The 17,376-nt window shown below is 35.6% G+C and overlaps 2 protein-coding genes across 2 annotated transcripts; one reads left to right on the top strand and one right to left on the bottom strand.

Annotated features, from left to right (window-relative positions):
- Positions 1-1,377: 1,377 nt before the first annotated feature.
- Positions 1,378-5,670, top strand: LOC18587664 (putative protein phosphatase 2C 59). The gene is made up of 9 exons (XM_018127605.2): positions 1,378-1,530; positions 1,668-1,966; positions 3,111-3,238; positions 3,882-3,980; positions 4,077-4,235; positions 4,362-4,448; positions 4,573-4,664; positions 4,934-5,008; positions 5,166-5,670. Exons 2-9 carry the CDS (start codon positions 1,887-1,889, stop codon positions 5,322-5,324), a joined length of 879 nt encoding a protein of 292 aa, XP_017983094.1. The 5' UTR covers positions 1,378-1,530; positions 1,668-1,886; the 3' UTR covers positions 5,325-5,670.
- A 4,962-nt stretch (positions 5,671-10,632) lies between these two features.
- Positions 10,633-12,165, bottom strand: LOC18587662 (zinc finger protein CONSTANS-LIKE 4). Its single transcript, XM_018128194.2, has 2 exons — positions 11,321-12,165; positions 10,633-11,226 (listed from the first exon to the last, which is right to left on the bottom strand). Exons 1-2 carry the CDS (start codon positions 12,008-12,010, stop codon positions 10,909-10,911), a joined length of 1,008 nt encoding a protein of 335 aa, XP_017983683.2. The 5' UTR covers positions 12,011-12,165; the 3' UTR covers positions 10,633-10,908.
- Between the last annotated feature and the right edge of the window lie 5,211 nt (positions 12,166-17,376).

Here is a 17,376-nt window from a genome sequence, read left to right as displayed (position 1 = left end):
AGATGAGTGGTTTCAGCGGTGGATCTGATTGATTGATCTTTAATTGTACACATGTATTTGGATTGATTTGCAAACAAAATTAATGAGAGAAAAAAAGAAAATTAAAGATAATATCAGATTATGAAATGATTTCGTATAGAATTGGTTAAAAAGCATATACTGACGTCCATCTTGATCTTTTTTTGCCTTACTTGCATCTCTTCACGATATTATTATTATTATTTATTTATTTTGATTTAATGTTCAGTCGTTAAATAATGTATAAAATTTTAGAGTTTAATGAAATTTGTTTAAATGGATAATTATGAGTTAGAATAATAAAAATAAAGCAAACGGTTTAACGATTCAAATAGTATATAACCAACCAATTACCTTATTGCTTATCCAAAAACAAAAACCGATTACTTTATTATAACCAAATTTCATTTTTCAACCGTTAAATTCAAACTAATTTTATTATAAATTAGTTGTTATATGATCACATCAATTACATCATAAATACCAACTAAATAATGTTGTTACGTGGTTACATCTATGCCACATAAACAAAAAATGTTAATTGATATTAAATTTAATAATTATTAATTTTTCGTTAAAATCAATGATTTGTATAACTATAAATCAAAAAATAAAAATTTAGACAATATCGAAACTTTTTTATTATCTACGTGAAGAAAAAGTCTTGTTATTGATTGCATATAAACATGAACATGTTTGAAACCACTGATTATAAGAACGTTGAATAGTTTTTGTCTCCTCATTTTTTAATTATAAAAATAAATTAGTAAAAAAATGTAATCTAAAATTGGTCAGAAATCATTGAACATGTCAAACATTACTTAAATTTATTCCACTCATTTGTTGACATGTTTAAACTTTTATTTTTTATTTTTTAAAGTAACGTTGTCAATAAATCATAAATATTTTTTAATTGTGAATATTTATTTTTAAATTTATTAATTAATTAAAAGTATATGAATATTAGATACTAATACTAGCAATAATTCAAAAGGAGAAAAAAATTACTCAACCTCAATTAAAAAAAGAAACAAAGTGAAAAACCGAAAAGAGATAAAGAGCAAAAATACTATATACCTTAGATAAAACGAAGGGTGGTACACCTCCTTCTGCATGTGCGACGCGTGTTGGGTTCAACCACCTAATAAAGAAGACTTGGTTGACTTGGTCGTATCGTAAGCTTGGCCCTCGGCTTTCTCTTCGGCGCCGCGTGTGAACCAAACAACTCCACCCCCGTTTTCTAGCATCACCAATTTTATTTTTTCCTTTTTATTTCATCATTAATTAAATTAAATTATTAATTTGTTTATCTTTGTTTTTTTGTGTTTCAATCGGGCTGCTCACAACAAACCAAAAACCGAACTGAAACCAAACTTGGAACAGAAAGATCAGCAGCCTCTGGTTTGAGTTTTCCTTCTTCTCTCTCTAAAACCGTTTCTTCTCTTTTGAAAGTCTCGTCTTTTTTCCTTCCAATCTCTCATGGCATTTCCTTTCCTATCCCTTCTCCTTCAGGTAACTCCTGCATTTATTGCCTTCGATATGTTCCGTTTGTTTGTTTAGGCTTTGATTAGCATGTTATGCATGAGATTGAGATCTTAAGATCTATTCGTTTGAGTTTGGATCTGAAATTTTTTGAATTTTCATTTCAGGTTAAGATTGATTCGATTTTGAGATGATCCCGGAAACGTGAAGACTGTTTTTGGTTTCATTAGCTTGCCAAAATTACTAAATTAGGCTATTCTTTTTTTGTTATCTATCAATATCTTCAGCTAAAATATAGAGGTTATCGAGTAGGCTTGTGTTTTTGTTATTTCCTGATTTGGATACAAGTGATAAGAGGTGGAAAATTTGAAAGCTCGAGCGATAGTATGGGCTATCTGAATTCCGTGTTGCAATCTTCAACCCAGGTTCATGCTGAAGATGGACCGGTCAGCGGCGGAGGCCTTAGGTTGCTGCCTTTCTTCTTCTTCTTCTATTTTCATCAATCTTTTGGTTAGATCTAGAATTTCTTTGGAATGATACTTTTTTATAGGTTTGGAAGTTACTCTTTTACTTTTTTTCTTTTTCAAATTCCATGTGGTTGTGTTTTGGTTTGCATGTCCTGTCCAATTTTTATGCATATATTCTGAATTTGTTGTTATTTATTTTGTATGAAATTTGGAAATATCTGTTAATAATACTAGCTTTTCATTAAAAATTGAAACATCTCCTTTAATATTTGGAATTCGTGATGTATCTGTTGTTTAATTGCCTTTAGACAAAGATCTCTGCTAATTTGGATGGTTTGCTTTGAGGTGAACCTTAAAACACATCTCAATTAGATAGGGCCTGTGGCTGTCCATTGATATCACTGAGCAAAACCAAATAAAAAGAAAATAGAGGGAAGGGAAATAAATAAATTATGCAATTAATGCATGCTTAACCTCCATAAATTTGGAAAGTTCTGACATTTGTTCTCAATTTTGGAGCAGCTTGTCATGTGTTAAATTCTTGTGGATCTTTTCCTTTTAATGATTTGCCACTGCATAATGTGGGAGCAAACTGTGCCAAAATCTTCAATTTGTCGTTTTCAATGCATGCGACCATTTCTCAGTTGTCATCATGGGGAATGAAGTCACTCATGTTTGTTCCATTATTTATGGGTCAGGATTAATAAAATTTTGTCGTATTGCCGATATTACTCTGGCTAGAACGGATTATTATTTTTTTTTCTGTTTTGCTTAGGATCTGACTTCCTTAATCTCGGCAAGGCAGTTTTTGGACCTTTCTAGCTTTGCACTAAGTTAGTTGCATCTCTTGCCTTGAAAATTTACTGCATGGTTTTGTCATGTGATTTAGGTCATGCAGCTTATAAAGATAGAAAATCTAAATTCTTGTTAAATCTTCATATGGAAATGAATTAAGGAGTAGAAATGCATGAAGAAATATCTTTTGAAAGTGCGGAAGCTATTATATTAAAAGCTACTTAAATATGTTGTGCTTAAATTTGATGATAATGAGGAATCAATGTTATTCAGTTTGCATCTTTTCTTAAATAATGGAATGTTTCGGAAGATGACTAAATCCAAGTGTCCCATGTTTTCTGGCAACAGTCAGAATGGAAAGTTCAGCTACGGCTATGCTAGCTCTCCAGGGAAAAGGTCTTCGATGGAAGATTTTTATGAGACAAGGATTGATGGTGTTGATGGAGAGATAGTTGGTCTTTTTGGAGTCTTTGATGGTATGTTTCTCTCTTTCTCTCTTGCACACATGCATGAACATGCAAACAACCTTACTAACTATTGGTTTATGTATACTTCACATGAACCAATTATGGTTAAGTACATTTTGTAACGTCTGTGGTGATTATTATTTGTGTGGTAAGAGTCTTGTATAATTTATATATGTTTTCCATGCTGTATCCTTTCTTCATTGCATAATCTCTTTTCTGTTTTAAAATTATGTGTTTTGTTCCTTAATCTAGCTCTAATCCCTTTGCTTAAGTATATAAGGTTGCTAGACAATTATAGTAGAACATATACCAACTTATATAATAATACACTGTAGTTCCAACTTAGAGAATGTATCTGAAAGGATTTCGTGCAGATTCTGGTAGTTGTTATCTGCTCCAATGTGGTAGCAGTATATGAAGCCATTTATCAAGGGCTGTTATTGGCTCAGGATGGGGCATTACTGTGGTAAACTATAAATTCTATGCTGAGGTGGTTTGTACTGTTAAAATTTGCTGTAGAATTAAATATTTTCTTTTACAATGCATCATTAAAAATCATATATTTTTAGTAATGTAAAAACAATTCATTGCTCGCTAGTAATGCTTAGTTAGAAATTGTTTAACCTAATCTTAACAAGCACGGTTATTTCAGGCCATGGAGGTGCTCGGGCAGCTGAATATGTGAAGCAAAACCTTTTCAGTAATTTGATCAGGCATCCAAAGTTCATATCTGACACCAAATCGGCTATAGGTTATTCGCTTTATAACTGTGTCATACAACTGTGTTTTTTTCTAGTTGGTTGTTCATTCATCAGCCTAACTTGTGTTTTAAATTTCCAACCTCCAGCTGATGCCTACAACCATACAGACTCTGAATTTTTAAAATCAGAAAATAATCAGAATAGGGATGCTGGATCAACTGCTTCTACGGCTATACTCGTTGGTGACCGTTTGCTAGTTGCAAATGTTGGGGATTCCCGAGCTGTTATCTGCAGAGGAGGCAATGGTAAGATTAATCATTTTCTTTTTGTTTTCTTTCCTTTTTATTCATTTAATTCATGACACCACGCATGAAGTTGATTGCTAAAATGATTATTTATACCTGACTTTTCTATGATATCTCTTCTTACAGCTATTGCCGTGTCTCGCGATCACAAGCCAGATCAAACTGATGAGAGACAACGGATTGAGGATGCAGGAGGATTTGTCATGTGGGCTGGTGCGGTTTCACATCTAGCCATTTCTCATTCCTCCTCTTACCTTCCCTTCTTTATTTTCTGTTTAACCATTGCTACAATGTGTTGAATTTCTTCCTTTTATTATGAGTGGAATCATCTTTGTAGGAACTTGGAGAGTAGGAGGTGTTCTTGCCGTTTCTCGTGCATTTGGGGACAGGCTCTTGAAGCAGTATGTTGTTGCTGATCCAGAAATTCAGGTCTGGTTGAGAACTTGATGAAATATGCCAAGTGCCTGAGATGTCATTGTACATCTTAATTAAGATAGAACCTTGTAATACATATTCCCAGCATGAAAACTTTGCAAGTAGCCTTGCTTGTTGGAGCTTTCCTGGTATCTTGAGAAATCTCTATAAGATCCTACTTGAGAGATGATTATATGAGTATTACATTTTCATTGCTACTAGTATTTCTTTTCTACCTGTTCTTTAAGCATTCTGTAACTCTGATATTTCTTTGGAGCTTGCAGGAGGAAAAGATTGACAGCTCTCTCGAGTTCCTTATTCTTGCAAGTGATGGACTGTGGGATGTTGTTTCAAATGAGGTATGAAACAATTTTTTTACTTTGTGCCTCTATCTTACTGTTATCCTGGAATCCAACAATGTTTCTGTTGAGCTTAGAAGTAGTTTGACGAAAACTGACAGCTTTTTGTGACTATCATAGTTGGCAACTTTCATAACTGCTGCTTTATCTTCCTCAGGAAGCTGTGGCAATGATAAAGCCAATACAGGATCCCGAGCAGGCTGCAAAGCGGCTGATGCAAGAGGCATACCAGAGAGGTAGTGCAGATAATATCACCTGCGTTGTCGTCCGTTTCTTGGCCAATCAAGGGGGTTCCTCTCGTAGTCTTCCGGCTTAAGCATCCCCTCCCAGTATGGTTTTAGGTTTTGGTTCTCTAGCTGTTGGAAAAGTAAGGTGAAATAAACTTAAATAGTAATAGCTAGTCGTAGAAAACTATAGCAGCAAGGTAATGTGTAAGGATAGAAACACGAAGGAACAAAATGCGTCAGGCTGCTAACGTTTTATCACATCTTTTCAGCCTCTAGAATAGAAACACTGCATCCAAAGTGTAGCTTCACTACTTCCAGTCTCGCACATAGTCAGAACCGAATGTGTGCACGTGTGAATTTGTAAAGAGTCTCCAGACTAAGTACACTTCTGTATGTTGTAAATGTAGTAAACAAACGTGCTTGTTTTTATTGCTAGTTCACGTTCTTCGCTTTGTGATGTTCCTTTCAAAGCATTACATGATCCATAGGGTCCTTTACCGGCTGTAACTATGGTGTCATAGTCAAATCTCTGAGCTTTGGAGTCAAAGCTAAAAACATCAGAGAGGCGAAAGCCAATGTGCATCAATGCTTGCTTGGAAGAGTCACACAGGATGTCTCACTTGGACCATTTCTTTGCTGGTTTCTTTCAAGCCCTGTCGGAAACAAAAACATTGGCAGACAATGAACTTGATATGACAATTTGAATCAAAACTGTCTGAATAATATGATTTGGGTAAAATATTTAGATATTTTTAAATTTTAATTAAAATTATACAAAAGTCGAATAATTCAAAAGTTAAACATATCGTTTCATAAAAAATCTGTTACTGAACTTATAAGTTCAATTGTTAATCAATTGTTAAGATTTCCTTAATTTATTAAGGTGATAATATTTTTAGACAATTTTTTCATCGAACGTGTTAAAAATTACAACATTATATAAATTTTTATTTTTCATTTGTCATTTTTATCGTTCTTTAAAAAAAACTCACTTTCTTCTCTAGCAAGATTCGGCCGAATCTGACGTTCTTCGATCAGATCTGACCGGATCTAGCATGCTCCCTGCTGAGGGAGCTTTCACACTCTCTCAAGGGAGCGCCAGAGCTCCCCTCTGAGGGAGCTCTCGCACTCTTTTCGCAGAGGGCCAGTTCTGGTGCGGAGGGGGTTAGATTTCGGAGCTTCAGATCTTGCATTTCAAATCGCGTCAAATCTGACGCTCTTCGACGTCGAAGAGTGCTAGATTTGATCATGGGTCGACATAAGAGAACGTCGCCGGCCGATCATTGTTTGAAAAAAGAGGAAAGGTGAGAGAAAGAGGAACGGGTATTTGTCCTTTTAATTTTTTTTATTAGCAATGTTAAGATTTTGAGGATTTAATGTATTTTGTCAAACTTTTTTTGAAAAGCAGAATTCATTCATAAAGTAAACAAAGCTACATTTAAAAAGAGGACAAACCTCAGGAAAAGCTGCACAATCACAAAAAATCAATTCTGCAGCAACAAGACCAACCCCAGCCTTCCCCATAAAAACAGCATATACATCCCCATCAAACAAAAAGAGGTTAGCAAACCTCAATCAAACAGGCAGAGGTGATCTTGTCAAACACAAAAACCAGAACCACCCACAGAACTAAAATTCGTACTAAGAATCAGCAAAAGAAAAGAGTCTATGCTGAACTCACAAGTCAAGGTTTTCTTGTGTTGAGCACACAAGAGACTAAAGTATCTTATTTATCATAGAATCTGTGCACTTAGCCAAGGCTTTCCGGATGAGTAGTGAACATACAAGTACCTGGATCTCCAGTGTCATTCCCATAGACTCTTAATATGTATTTTGTCAAACTAATAAACCTTCCTTTAATTTTAATCACAATTTAAGGATATCTTGCTATTTTATCCATAGGATTTTGATCTCCCTTTCACCCAAAAACTAAGAATTATGCAAAGTTCTGTGCCTAAATGGGTAGTAAGGAGCTGAGTCATCAATTATAAACCCAAATCGCTATACCACAAACAGAAGTACGCAAGCATTGCAGACAAGCAAAAGGACTCGGATCATCAAGATGAGTCAACAAGGCAAGTAAGCCATTTTGTACGACGAGCGAACCTTGATGTTTTTCATCATCATCGTCCTCCTTTTTGTCAAAATCAAAGTCAAAACGAAGGGGGTAAAGCAAAAACTTTCATATGGCAGAGACGAACACCTTTAAAAAAAAAAAAATTAGACACGAGCGAAGAGGAGCTCAGAGCATCAAGAAGAGTGTCGACAAGGCAATATTCTGCCATTACGTACGACGAGCGAACCTTGATAGCTTCATCATCGCCCTCTGTTTTTCCAACGAAAAGAAAGAATTCAAAATTCATTTCATATGTCTAACAAGACATAAAAGAAAGAGCAATGGTGGCTAGGCAATGAGAAGGGTTGTATTTAAAAGATGAAAAGGTGTGTTTATTTATATTTTTTATAGGAAATAATGGGTATTTAAAATGTGATTAGGTGCCTTGATGCCCAAGGCTTGTAGACCTTGAATTGTTTAAAAGAAAGAATTCACTTGCTTTTCTTGACCTTTCGGCTGAGATCAAGCTGAAACCACTTACCAAACTTTTAGAGCATGTTTGGTACAAGGAATAATTTAGTTATTTTTTGTCTATTCTAATAGTTTTTTCTTTATCTTTATTTGGTAAGCAAAGTAGTAAGGAACAACTATTCTTTAGTATTAATTATTTCTTAAAATGGGATAAAATTTAAATTTAACTAAACTTAAGTTTTTTTATAGTATTTATTATTTCATGATTGAAGGAATAACTTTAAAATCTAATAAGATTAAAATACCCTTTATAATTTAAAATATTATAACCCTAAATCTACAAATATTTTTTTTCTCATTTTTTTTCTTTTTTCTCTCCCTTTTCGCTTTCTTGCCACTCTTATTCTCTCTGTAACTTGCACTCATCACCAGAGACTGCGACGGCAGCGACGATAGTTTCACGACTGAATATGGTCAAAAAGCGTCGATCTAATACTTTTTGACAAGATTCAATCGAAGAGTTGCCGAATCTGGATCCAAGGCTTGATTTGGCCGCGAGAAGCACCGGATCTAAGTGCTTCTCGACCAGATCTTCAAGGTCGGATCTAACACTCCACAGTCATATCCAGTCGTGGGAAGCATCGATCTGGCACCTTAGTGGCCAGATTCGGCCACATGGTGCGCTACATCGGTGATTCATTACACCGATCACATTTCCAGTGGTTGGCTCATAGAGAAAAAGAAAGAAAAAAGGAAAAAAATAAAATAAAAAGAAAATTTTATTCATAAATTATAAAAAATTAATAATTTATATATAATTTAAACATTATTAATATTAATATGATTAAAATATTAAAAATATTAATACTTTATTTATTAATTATTAATATATTAACTTTTTAATTAGTATAAATAAAAATAAAAAATGCAAATAAAGAAAAAAAATAAAAAACTATACAAATATTTTAATAATAAAACTATTAACTTTTAAATTTTTTAAATTTTAATGAAAATAAAAATTAAATAATTAAAAAAATTTACTTGTATTTGTCTTTAAATATAAAGTTTACTAAATTATGAAAAGAGTATTTTGTTGTTTTAAAAAATAAATATTATTATAATAAAAATTTTTAGTTTTTAATTATATATTATAAATATTAATATTTTAAATTTGGAAATTAATTAAAATTTTAATATTTTAATCATAATAATATTAAATTATAAATAAAAAATTAATAATTAAATTATACATAAATATTAATTTTTTAAAAATAAAATAAAAATAAATAATCATATATATATATAATAAAAACTATTTTTATTTTTAAATTTTTTTTAAAATTATCATTATCAACCAAATACTGTAATAACTCATAATAATTATTCTTATCTTATTCCATTTGTCGTATCAAATTATGTAATAACTATTTTATTATATTTTTATCTTATTTTATTCTTACATAATAATTATTTTATTTTATTTTTATCTATTTTACGAACAAAACGTAACCTTAGTGACATCTTTTCTTACGCTACCTTGATTTAAGCTAATAGCTGTTACAACAGTTCAATTATTGTCTCAGTATTACTATCAACGCCAAAACCAAAACCATGCAGTCATTAAACAGTATTGTTTCAAGTTACGACAACAACGTTGGGTCATTTTTGTTTCATGGAAGAGAATTTGGGTCTTGTCCAATGAGCTAACTCAGCCCAATAATGTGCCAGTTGGTGGTTGTGGGCTGTCGAAAGGGAAGATGCTTTAACATCTTTCCACCTGGGCTACCAGGAGTGGATAATGCTCCATGGAGTTTGGATTCCATGAAGCAAAGCATCATTCTCAAAATTTTATACCCTGGACTAAATCTTAAAATTAGTAATAATAATAATAATACTTCTGATTGATGCTGACGTTCACCAATAAGTCATAGAGATTTTGATATGAAAGTATTGACCACTATGAAAATGAAGCTGAAACATGGAACAAGTCATAACGTGGAAGGCACCTTCAGATCGACCCGGTTCCTCTCTCCAAGTCCAAATCCCACTCATTACAGATCCATCTCCTACATCTCATAACCTTTCAAAAGAATCAAAAACTACTTTACCAATCCATCAGCAGCCCCGTTACCATCTGGTCCTCACTCAAACTTCATTGACACTGTCTTTGCTCTGGTAGTAAGGAAGGAGAAGGGGACAGAAAGTGGTAGTAGAATAAAAATGCAAAAAAAGGGTTAAAGAGAACAATTTATACTAGTATCAGTAAGTAATGTGTGATTGGTTTTAATTCAATCATCTCGTTGTTTTCCCTACTTAATCATAAACTGATTGTATTTGAAGAGTACGGGATGTGTAAATCAAACTTATTTTCCCTTCCTTTACTGCTTATTTCCTTTCTAATTTAATGAAGAGATAACAACTTTGTCCCCCCACCTTTTCTTTCCACCCTGTTTCCTCCATTTCTCTTTTCCTTTTTACTAAAGTCAGTATCAAGACAAATGAAACACCTTCCATCCCATGAAAGGGAAGAAGAAGAAGAAGAAGAAGAAGAAGAAGAGTAAACAAATGAAACTCTGCTGAACTTAAATTTGGTCAAAAAACCCTGAATATGATATTTCTAAGCCTTACCCAACCAATTGAAGAATTTTCAGCTTAAAAAAGGGGTTGGAGATGAAGCAAGCAATACCCTTTGACTATACGTCTGCTAATTATGAATTAATTATTCACATGATAATACATCTTATCACATTGAAAGCCAATGGCATGGCAGATTTTGATACCATCCCACGAATTAACCAAGATCGTCATCATCACCAATGGAAAGCAGAGGAAGCAAAAGATAAACAAGTGATTGCTACATAAATAAAAACTTGTACAAAATCAAAGGTCCAGATTCCATTGTTGGTCGGATTACAAGATTACAACACCTTCTTCACCTACTTATATACAGGAAACAACACATAAACAGCCAAAATCCTTTCCCTGATAAAACCTCAGGACAGAAGGAGCGAAAGACAGAGAGAGAGAGGGAGAGAGAGATGAACAAAGTGAAAGACTTGATAATTAAAAACCCAAAATTTAACAACAAAAATAATATTACTACAGCAGAAGGGGAGAGGTGGGCGGAGGGGGGTTAAACTGATTGTTTAAAACGAGGGTACGACTCCGAATCCATACATGTTACGGCGGTCGGCTTCGACTTCGATGTCACTGCGCTTGGCGAACCTTCCTTTGATCCTAGGCCGCATCTCTGCGTAAGCTTTCCTGGAGGCGTAGCGGATCGTCTTCTCGAACTTTCTGTTCTTTCTCTTCTCCCTGTACCTCAGCACCCTGGCTTCTCTGTCGGCCGATGAAAGCTGCACCGTCTGATGGGTTGACTCCGCTCCTCTCCCGTACGGGTTTGATATGTCCGTCATCGCACTACCATCTGGCACCACCCCTACATCCAAAGACGACGATGATACCTGCAAAACAAAAAAAAAATCAAACTTAAATGCTACTTTCATGTTTGAAATGATAGTACTACTTGTAATTTCAAAGCTGCTGTGATTTGCTTACGCTGTGGCTGACACAGTGAGCGTTGTAGCCATAAGCGAAGGGTTTGGATCCGGTGAAGTCCAAGTCGAAGCAGTGATCGTTAACCATTGGAGCTTGGACGCTCTTGCTTTGGACAGGAACGACTCCGTCGGTCCCAGAGCTGTTTTGCTCTTGTGCTTCCATTTTCGGATCCACATGCCCGTAATCAAGATCCAGATACGGGTCCATCTCCGAGAACACGTACTGGCCGGTGTTCACGTCTGGGCTCTCCACAGCTTTATGGTTAGGGTTGGGAAGCAGCCACGAGGCCGCCTCCGCTTCCTCCCTACTGACGTCCGCGTCTCCGTCCACTTCCGAAAAATAACGCTCGTCCAGGAAGTTAACAACTCCGTTGGGCTTGACGGCAGGTACCGAATTAACAGAGTCGTAGACAGGGGTCACCGGGACGCGCTCGTGCCTGCGCGCGAGCGGGTTCGCAGAGTGGATATCTCGGTCGCATGTGACGCAGAGAGCCGCCGCATCGGCCTTGCAGGTCACGTGAGCCGGTGCTTGCTCGCACACCTCGCACACCCAGACCCGAGAGTGACGCGACGCCAGCTTGTTGGCGGCGTGGATTTTGGAGTCGCAGTTGGAGCAGAGAAACGCCGTGTCAGCCCTGCAGAACAGAGTTGCCGTCGCTGATTTGCACGAGTCACACAACTTGGACGCCATTTCCACAACCCCACCTCAGTTAAACCAACAAACAAAGCTTCCCTCTCTCTGTCTCTCTCTTCGCTTCTCCCTCTCAGCCTCTGGAGTTTGAGTGTTTGAGTTTGGTTCCTTCGTTTTGTAATTTTGCTGCGTGAAGTGAAGCTTTGGCCTTTTGGCTAAGCTGTGCGATGACGATGCGCTTGTGGGGGAGTGGAGTCTATCTAGTGGGCCAGGGGTGATCTAGGACATAACCAATGGGATAGGAACACGTGGGCGAGGCTTAGCCGAAATAAAAGGATTGTATTTGGGGTTGAAAAACGGGAGGGACGAAAGGAGAGACTTGTCTTTTTCCATTTCAATCGGCTTTAGGGGTAGGGATGGGGGGAGAGGTGGACCCCACCGAAGAAAGGGGCTTTTTTGGTTTCTGGGTGCATGAAAAAAACAGTAAATGGGGGCAGCTGGTGGTCCCCGCTTGGGTTTCAAGTTGAGGTTCTAGAGGGATCTGTTCATAAACTCGATTGGTTTGATATTAAAATTTTAAAAATTAAATTAATTCAATTTTATAAAAAAGAGGGGTCAAATTTATCGAATTATGTTTTAAAATTAAATGAGTTTAAATAAGTTTATATTAACTCTATAGTCTGTCAGTTTGATGGATTTGGTCGATTTAAACGAATTCCTTAAATTCTTTTTCTCGGAATGATTGGTTGGGGACAGATGAGGTGCCATTAACAGCACTGTTTTTCCCAAATTTAGGGGTGCAAAGAAAGAAAGTGATTGATTAAATTCATTCTTCTTTTTTAGTAATTAAGATGTAAATATGGAATATACAAAATTATAACATTAATTTACTTTTTCTTTTTTGAATTGATCCTGCTTGGGGTCGTCCACCTACCTTACTTAGACAAATCTCCAATATTTGGGGCTTAGAGAACATTACATTAAGATGTTTGAAAACAAATGAAAAAATTACTAATTAATATCCTCTTCCAATTCGTCTTAAACTTGAATATAAAATATCGGAACCCGTAAGTTTAGATACTCGAGCATTTAATACCCATTGTGGTAACGGGGTCTACGAACACATAATAAGAGAAGAAAAAAGATTGAATTGATATGGAAGTTATGTATGGTACAAATGGCATATCTCATGTTGAGGTCATGCGACCAACACAGAAAGCTCTAATTACTTGGAAAACAACTCCCCACCAATTCTTCTGGAATTATTGCTTTGTGTGTTTCCATGAATAACTGCGCTGTAATCCTATATTCACTGTTTTGATCAGTTTACTCTTTCTTACCTGGTCGGTGCTACTGCTCCTGACATTACAAAAAGTTGGATTAGAATTAGAATTAGAATTAGAATTAGATAAACTGCAAAAGCTCACGTTTAAAATCAGATGAAGCGCCGTCCAAGTAATCACAACCTTGTTGTCCCAATTAGATCCTGGAGATTAATTTCCATACATAATTAAAGAACATCAAGGTTTGTAAAGAGAGAGGGAACGTGATTTGCACACTGATGGTTGGAAGTCATTTTCCAACCCACAGCCTTACCATATCCCTGTAATTGTGAAAGGCTATATCATGCAGAGGTCATGAAACTTTTTTCCAACTTTTGTGAGTTTTCCCCCACCCACGCCTGGTAGGGCTCTCTTTGTCTTGTTCAAAGGGCAGTCAGTTCTACCTTATCTTTCTCTCTGTTCAGTGATTATTCTCACTTTTGCAGATGATGCGTGCAAAACACAAGAGTCAAGAGTCAAGACACAACCTCCCTGTGCAATGCATTAATTAACTTTAAATCTGTACAGAGCTTGGCCCATCGAATGTGATAAACATGCTTCTTCCCAAGACTAGAGGACAGAGCCCACTTATGATACGTTAAAAGGAAAAGACAGGCGGAAAGGGGAAGCCCATCATCTCGCTGATGAAAAGCTAAAAGGGGCTTGAAAATGGAGTTGGAAAAAAGTTTTGAGGACAACCCCTTGTTGTTCCATTTTTTCTTTTTAAACACTATTTATCAATCAAGATTCTAATATGTTGGAATTGTAAAAACCTTGACCTGTTATAAAAGACCATAAGAAAATGATGTTAAACCCATGCAAACTAAATGCTCATCAATTGTAGGGATGTTTTACAGATGGATTGAAAATCTTATTCTTCTCTACATCAAATGCATAGGGATGTTTCCTATAGAAATTGAAGCTAAATAACAGTTACCTGATGCAGGTCTGGCTACCTGTTAGAAAAAGGGCAGGTTAAACTGAGCTAAATCATCGGCACATAATAAGATAACTCCTAAGTCATCTACATTCATTTGACCATGCCTCAGCTACAACTCTTGGGGTGCGTACTTTCTTTGTATTCATCAAGTTACAGACATGAAGCCTTAAAACTGCAGTTGGTATTTTACTATTACTGTTCCACTACGCTTTGTGCCAATACTAGATAAGTTGTTGAGCAGGCAAACCAGATAACTGAAGGGATCAAACTGAATTGCAATGGTTTTCAATGGTTCGATCAATTAAATTGAACGCCATGTGTATAAGTGACTAGGCAAGCTTGAATGTCAATTCCAAATTTTAACTCTGTAATTGAGGAAGCGAACAAAATAAACATAGAACTCGAAAGTCGATTGATTAAAACCAAACAGGCTCAATCATTCGGACATGTTTTAAGTTAATACACTTTATTAGGTATTTGGTTTCGTCTGTCCAATGTTGCAACAACAAGTCTGGTTATCGATGCATCCCCCATTGACACTTTCACCATACGTCTCGACGCAGCTTTGCACGCATGCTTCATGCGAGCAATTGGGGAGATGGATCGGAGATGTCCTGCATGGTTGATCAGCGGCTGCTTCACCGGTTTTCCGATCCCAGAAAAAGCAAAGAGAGTTAAAAGAACAAGTTCAGACCGTAGTGGAAAGGACGGCAAAGAAATGGGGAAACAGTGGGGGTGTTTCTATTACCATTTCCTGGTGATACGATGAGGAAAAACACTAGTAGGAGAGGGAGATAGGAGTGCTTCATGTTTGCCAAATGCTACCACCTCGACTGTCTGCTTTGACACTCAAAAAACACTTCTATAGGCAAAGATTTGATGTGGTTCTGTCTGAAAATTAATAGTGCTAGCTGTCCATTTTTGCAGTTGTTATCTCGTGTCAAAACTTTTCAATAGTCATCAACATTTATGATTACGCCCTAAATAGGACGGAAAGAAAGCTCATCACCTTCCTGTCCTTACTCCTTGCATGCAATTTGGCAGTAGACAGTTGGATGCTTATTAGACTAATGGCTGTACGTTAAAAGAAAATGGGTTAAATATATTACAACAAAAACCCTTGAATTAAGATAATTTCTTTAACAAATCTTTCATTTTTTATTTGTACTTAACCAAATTCTCAACCTTAACTATATTAACGGATATTTTTTGTTCACATGACATAACGCAAGCAACTGATATGATCGACGTATTTGACCATGTCAACTGCCACGTATCCACGTAATATTGGCTTGCTAAGCCATATGTGACATGTGCATAAAATGCCAACCGATATTGAGTTTTAACGATAATAATTAATTTTTTGTGAAGATTAAGAGCTTGTTTACCATACAAATCAAGATTTAAAATGTTTAATTGAAAAAAATTGACCATAATGCATAGATTTTTTAAACTATTTAATTCAAAAAGAATTTCCCATCTCGTTAATGTTGATTTTGGTGATATTGTGAATACCATCATAATTCACAGGAAAAAGGGGGGAAAAAACATAGCACTGGTACTCTATAAACTAAGGCTTAGGGCCTTCAAATACAGTAACTCAGTATGGGCTAAATGAGCCCAATTAAAACCCATTGGACATGGCTCATGCCCTCAAGGCAATTCAGTAGTGCTAAACCATGAGCCCAAAGAATGGCCCATCTCAAAAACAGAAAAAGAAAAGATCGCAATACTACTACCAAATATTGGGAATTAAGGCAGGCTAGGGGCAGGGAATAAACAATTTTTATAAATAAAAAAAATAGGGTTTAACAATTGTCATCTTATATCCAACAAGAACATGATATTAATAATAGATATTGAACCAAATAGATGCATAAATTGTTATCATGTTTAGTATTAGTAAAGAATATGATTTTGTTTTACCAAAAGGCGTTTTAGTAAGTACTATCATCTTTTATCAATAAGGATGGCAATCAACTATCTAACGATAGTGTTTATCTATTTCTAATTCCGGTAAGATTCGAATAATAATTTTTAAATTTTAATTGATTATTTATAAGATTCAGATATCCTCACAAATAATAAAAATTCAGACGAAAATCATATTGATTATCATTCTTAACTATTAAACAAAATGTATCTAATTAAAATCACTGTGACTAAATTAAACTATTGAAAAACCTTCTATGCTTTTTCTCAATTGTTAAGCTTCCAATGAAGCAAATAGTAGGTTTCAACTTTCGAGAGAGTTAAAAATTAATGTTGTGTTATGAATTTCATATTAATAAAAAATAAATAAATTTTAATTTTATAAATAAAAATATTTATTTATTTAATAAATATTTTTTTATATTAAAAAATAAATTCGATTTATGGCGAGTTATATTAGATCAAAGTGTTGGGCGTCCGCTTGCACCTTGGTCGGCCTGCTAAAATATCTCGACTTTAAATGTGTTGGAAATCGGAATAAACAAAAAGGGGAAGGGTGGGTGGAATTTAAAGAAGCAAATGCTGGGGTCGCGTCGCCGCGCTGCTCAGACAACCTAGCCTACTTGAGTTCACGCTTGGCTTTTTATTTTTCATGCATTAAACTTGTTAATGGAAGCCAAACTACGCGTTAAAGGTCAGCACGTGTCCCCTGGCTTCCTGCTCAAGAAATATAGCAAAAAACTGCAGGCTTCCACACTTTCTCGATCAATGTTCCCTCCTGGGTTTTCCCCACAAGTCATCTGATGACAGCTTCCGGGCAGCAGAGAAACCAGAAAGAATATGTCCTTTGAGTCATTTTCTTTCCTTTATTCGTCCATTAGTACTTTAAAATTGAATTTGATAATTTCATTAACGAAAGATGATTCCATTCAAATTTTATATCATATCTTGTGTTAGCAAGCGGCTCAAAACTGTTGGATTTAGTGCAAGGACACATGGGGAATTAGAGAATTTGATTAAAACCCATTGCTTTGTACTTTTTGCTCTTTGTTTCTCACCCAGTTTGTGCCTGTTGGGGCTTGGGACTCGCGAGCAAGTGCATCCAGATTGTTCAGTAATTATTATTTTGCCTTTGTTGTTATGATGACTCAGGCAGAAGGCTGGTTCGGCGAACTGTAAAATGCATTGGAAATTTGATGGCAGAAGAAGTTATAAGCTGTAATCAATTGGGA

Source organism: Theobroma cacao, chromosome 9 (genome assembly GCF_053813885.1).
Source record: "Theobroma cacao isolate CCN51 chromosome 9, ASM5381388v1, whole genome shotgun sequence".
NCBI classification, from domain to species: domain Eukaryota; kingdom Viridiplantae; phylum Streptophyta; class Magnoliopsida; order Malvales; family Malvaceae; genus Theobroma; species Theobroma cacao.
This window is presented reverse-complemented; position numbering and strand designations above follow the sequence as displayed.

Excerpts from the sequence above, each read along its gene's own strand:
- LOC18587664 (XM_018127605.2), top strand. The coding sequence starts at position 1,887 with ATGGGCTATCTGAATTCCGTGTTGCAATCTTCAACCCAGGTTCATGCT. Across the intron at positions 1,967-3,110 it reads GTCAGCGGCGGAGGCCTTAG|TCAGAATGGAAAGTTCAGCT; the intron begins GTTGCTGCCTTT and ends TTCTGGCAACAG. Across the intron at positions 5,009-5,165 it reads GGGATGTTGTTTCAAATGAG|GAAGCTGTGGCAATGATAAA; the intron begins GTATGAAACAAT and ends TATCTTCCTCAG.
- LOC18587662 (XM_018128194.2), bottom strand. The coding sequence starts at position 12,010 with ATGGCGTCCAAGTTGTGTGACTCGTGCAAATCAGCGACGGCAACTCTG. Across the intron at positions 11,227-11,320 it reads CTCACTGTGTCAGCCACAGC|GTATCATCGTCGTCTTTGGA; the intron begins GTAAGCAAATCA and ends TTTGTTTTGCAG.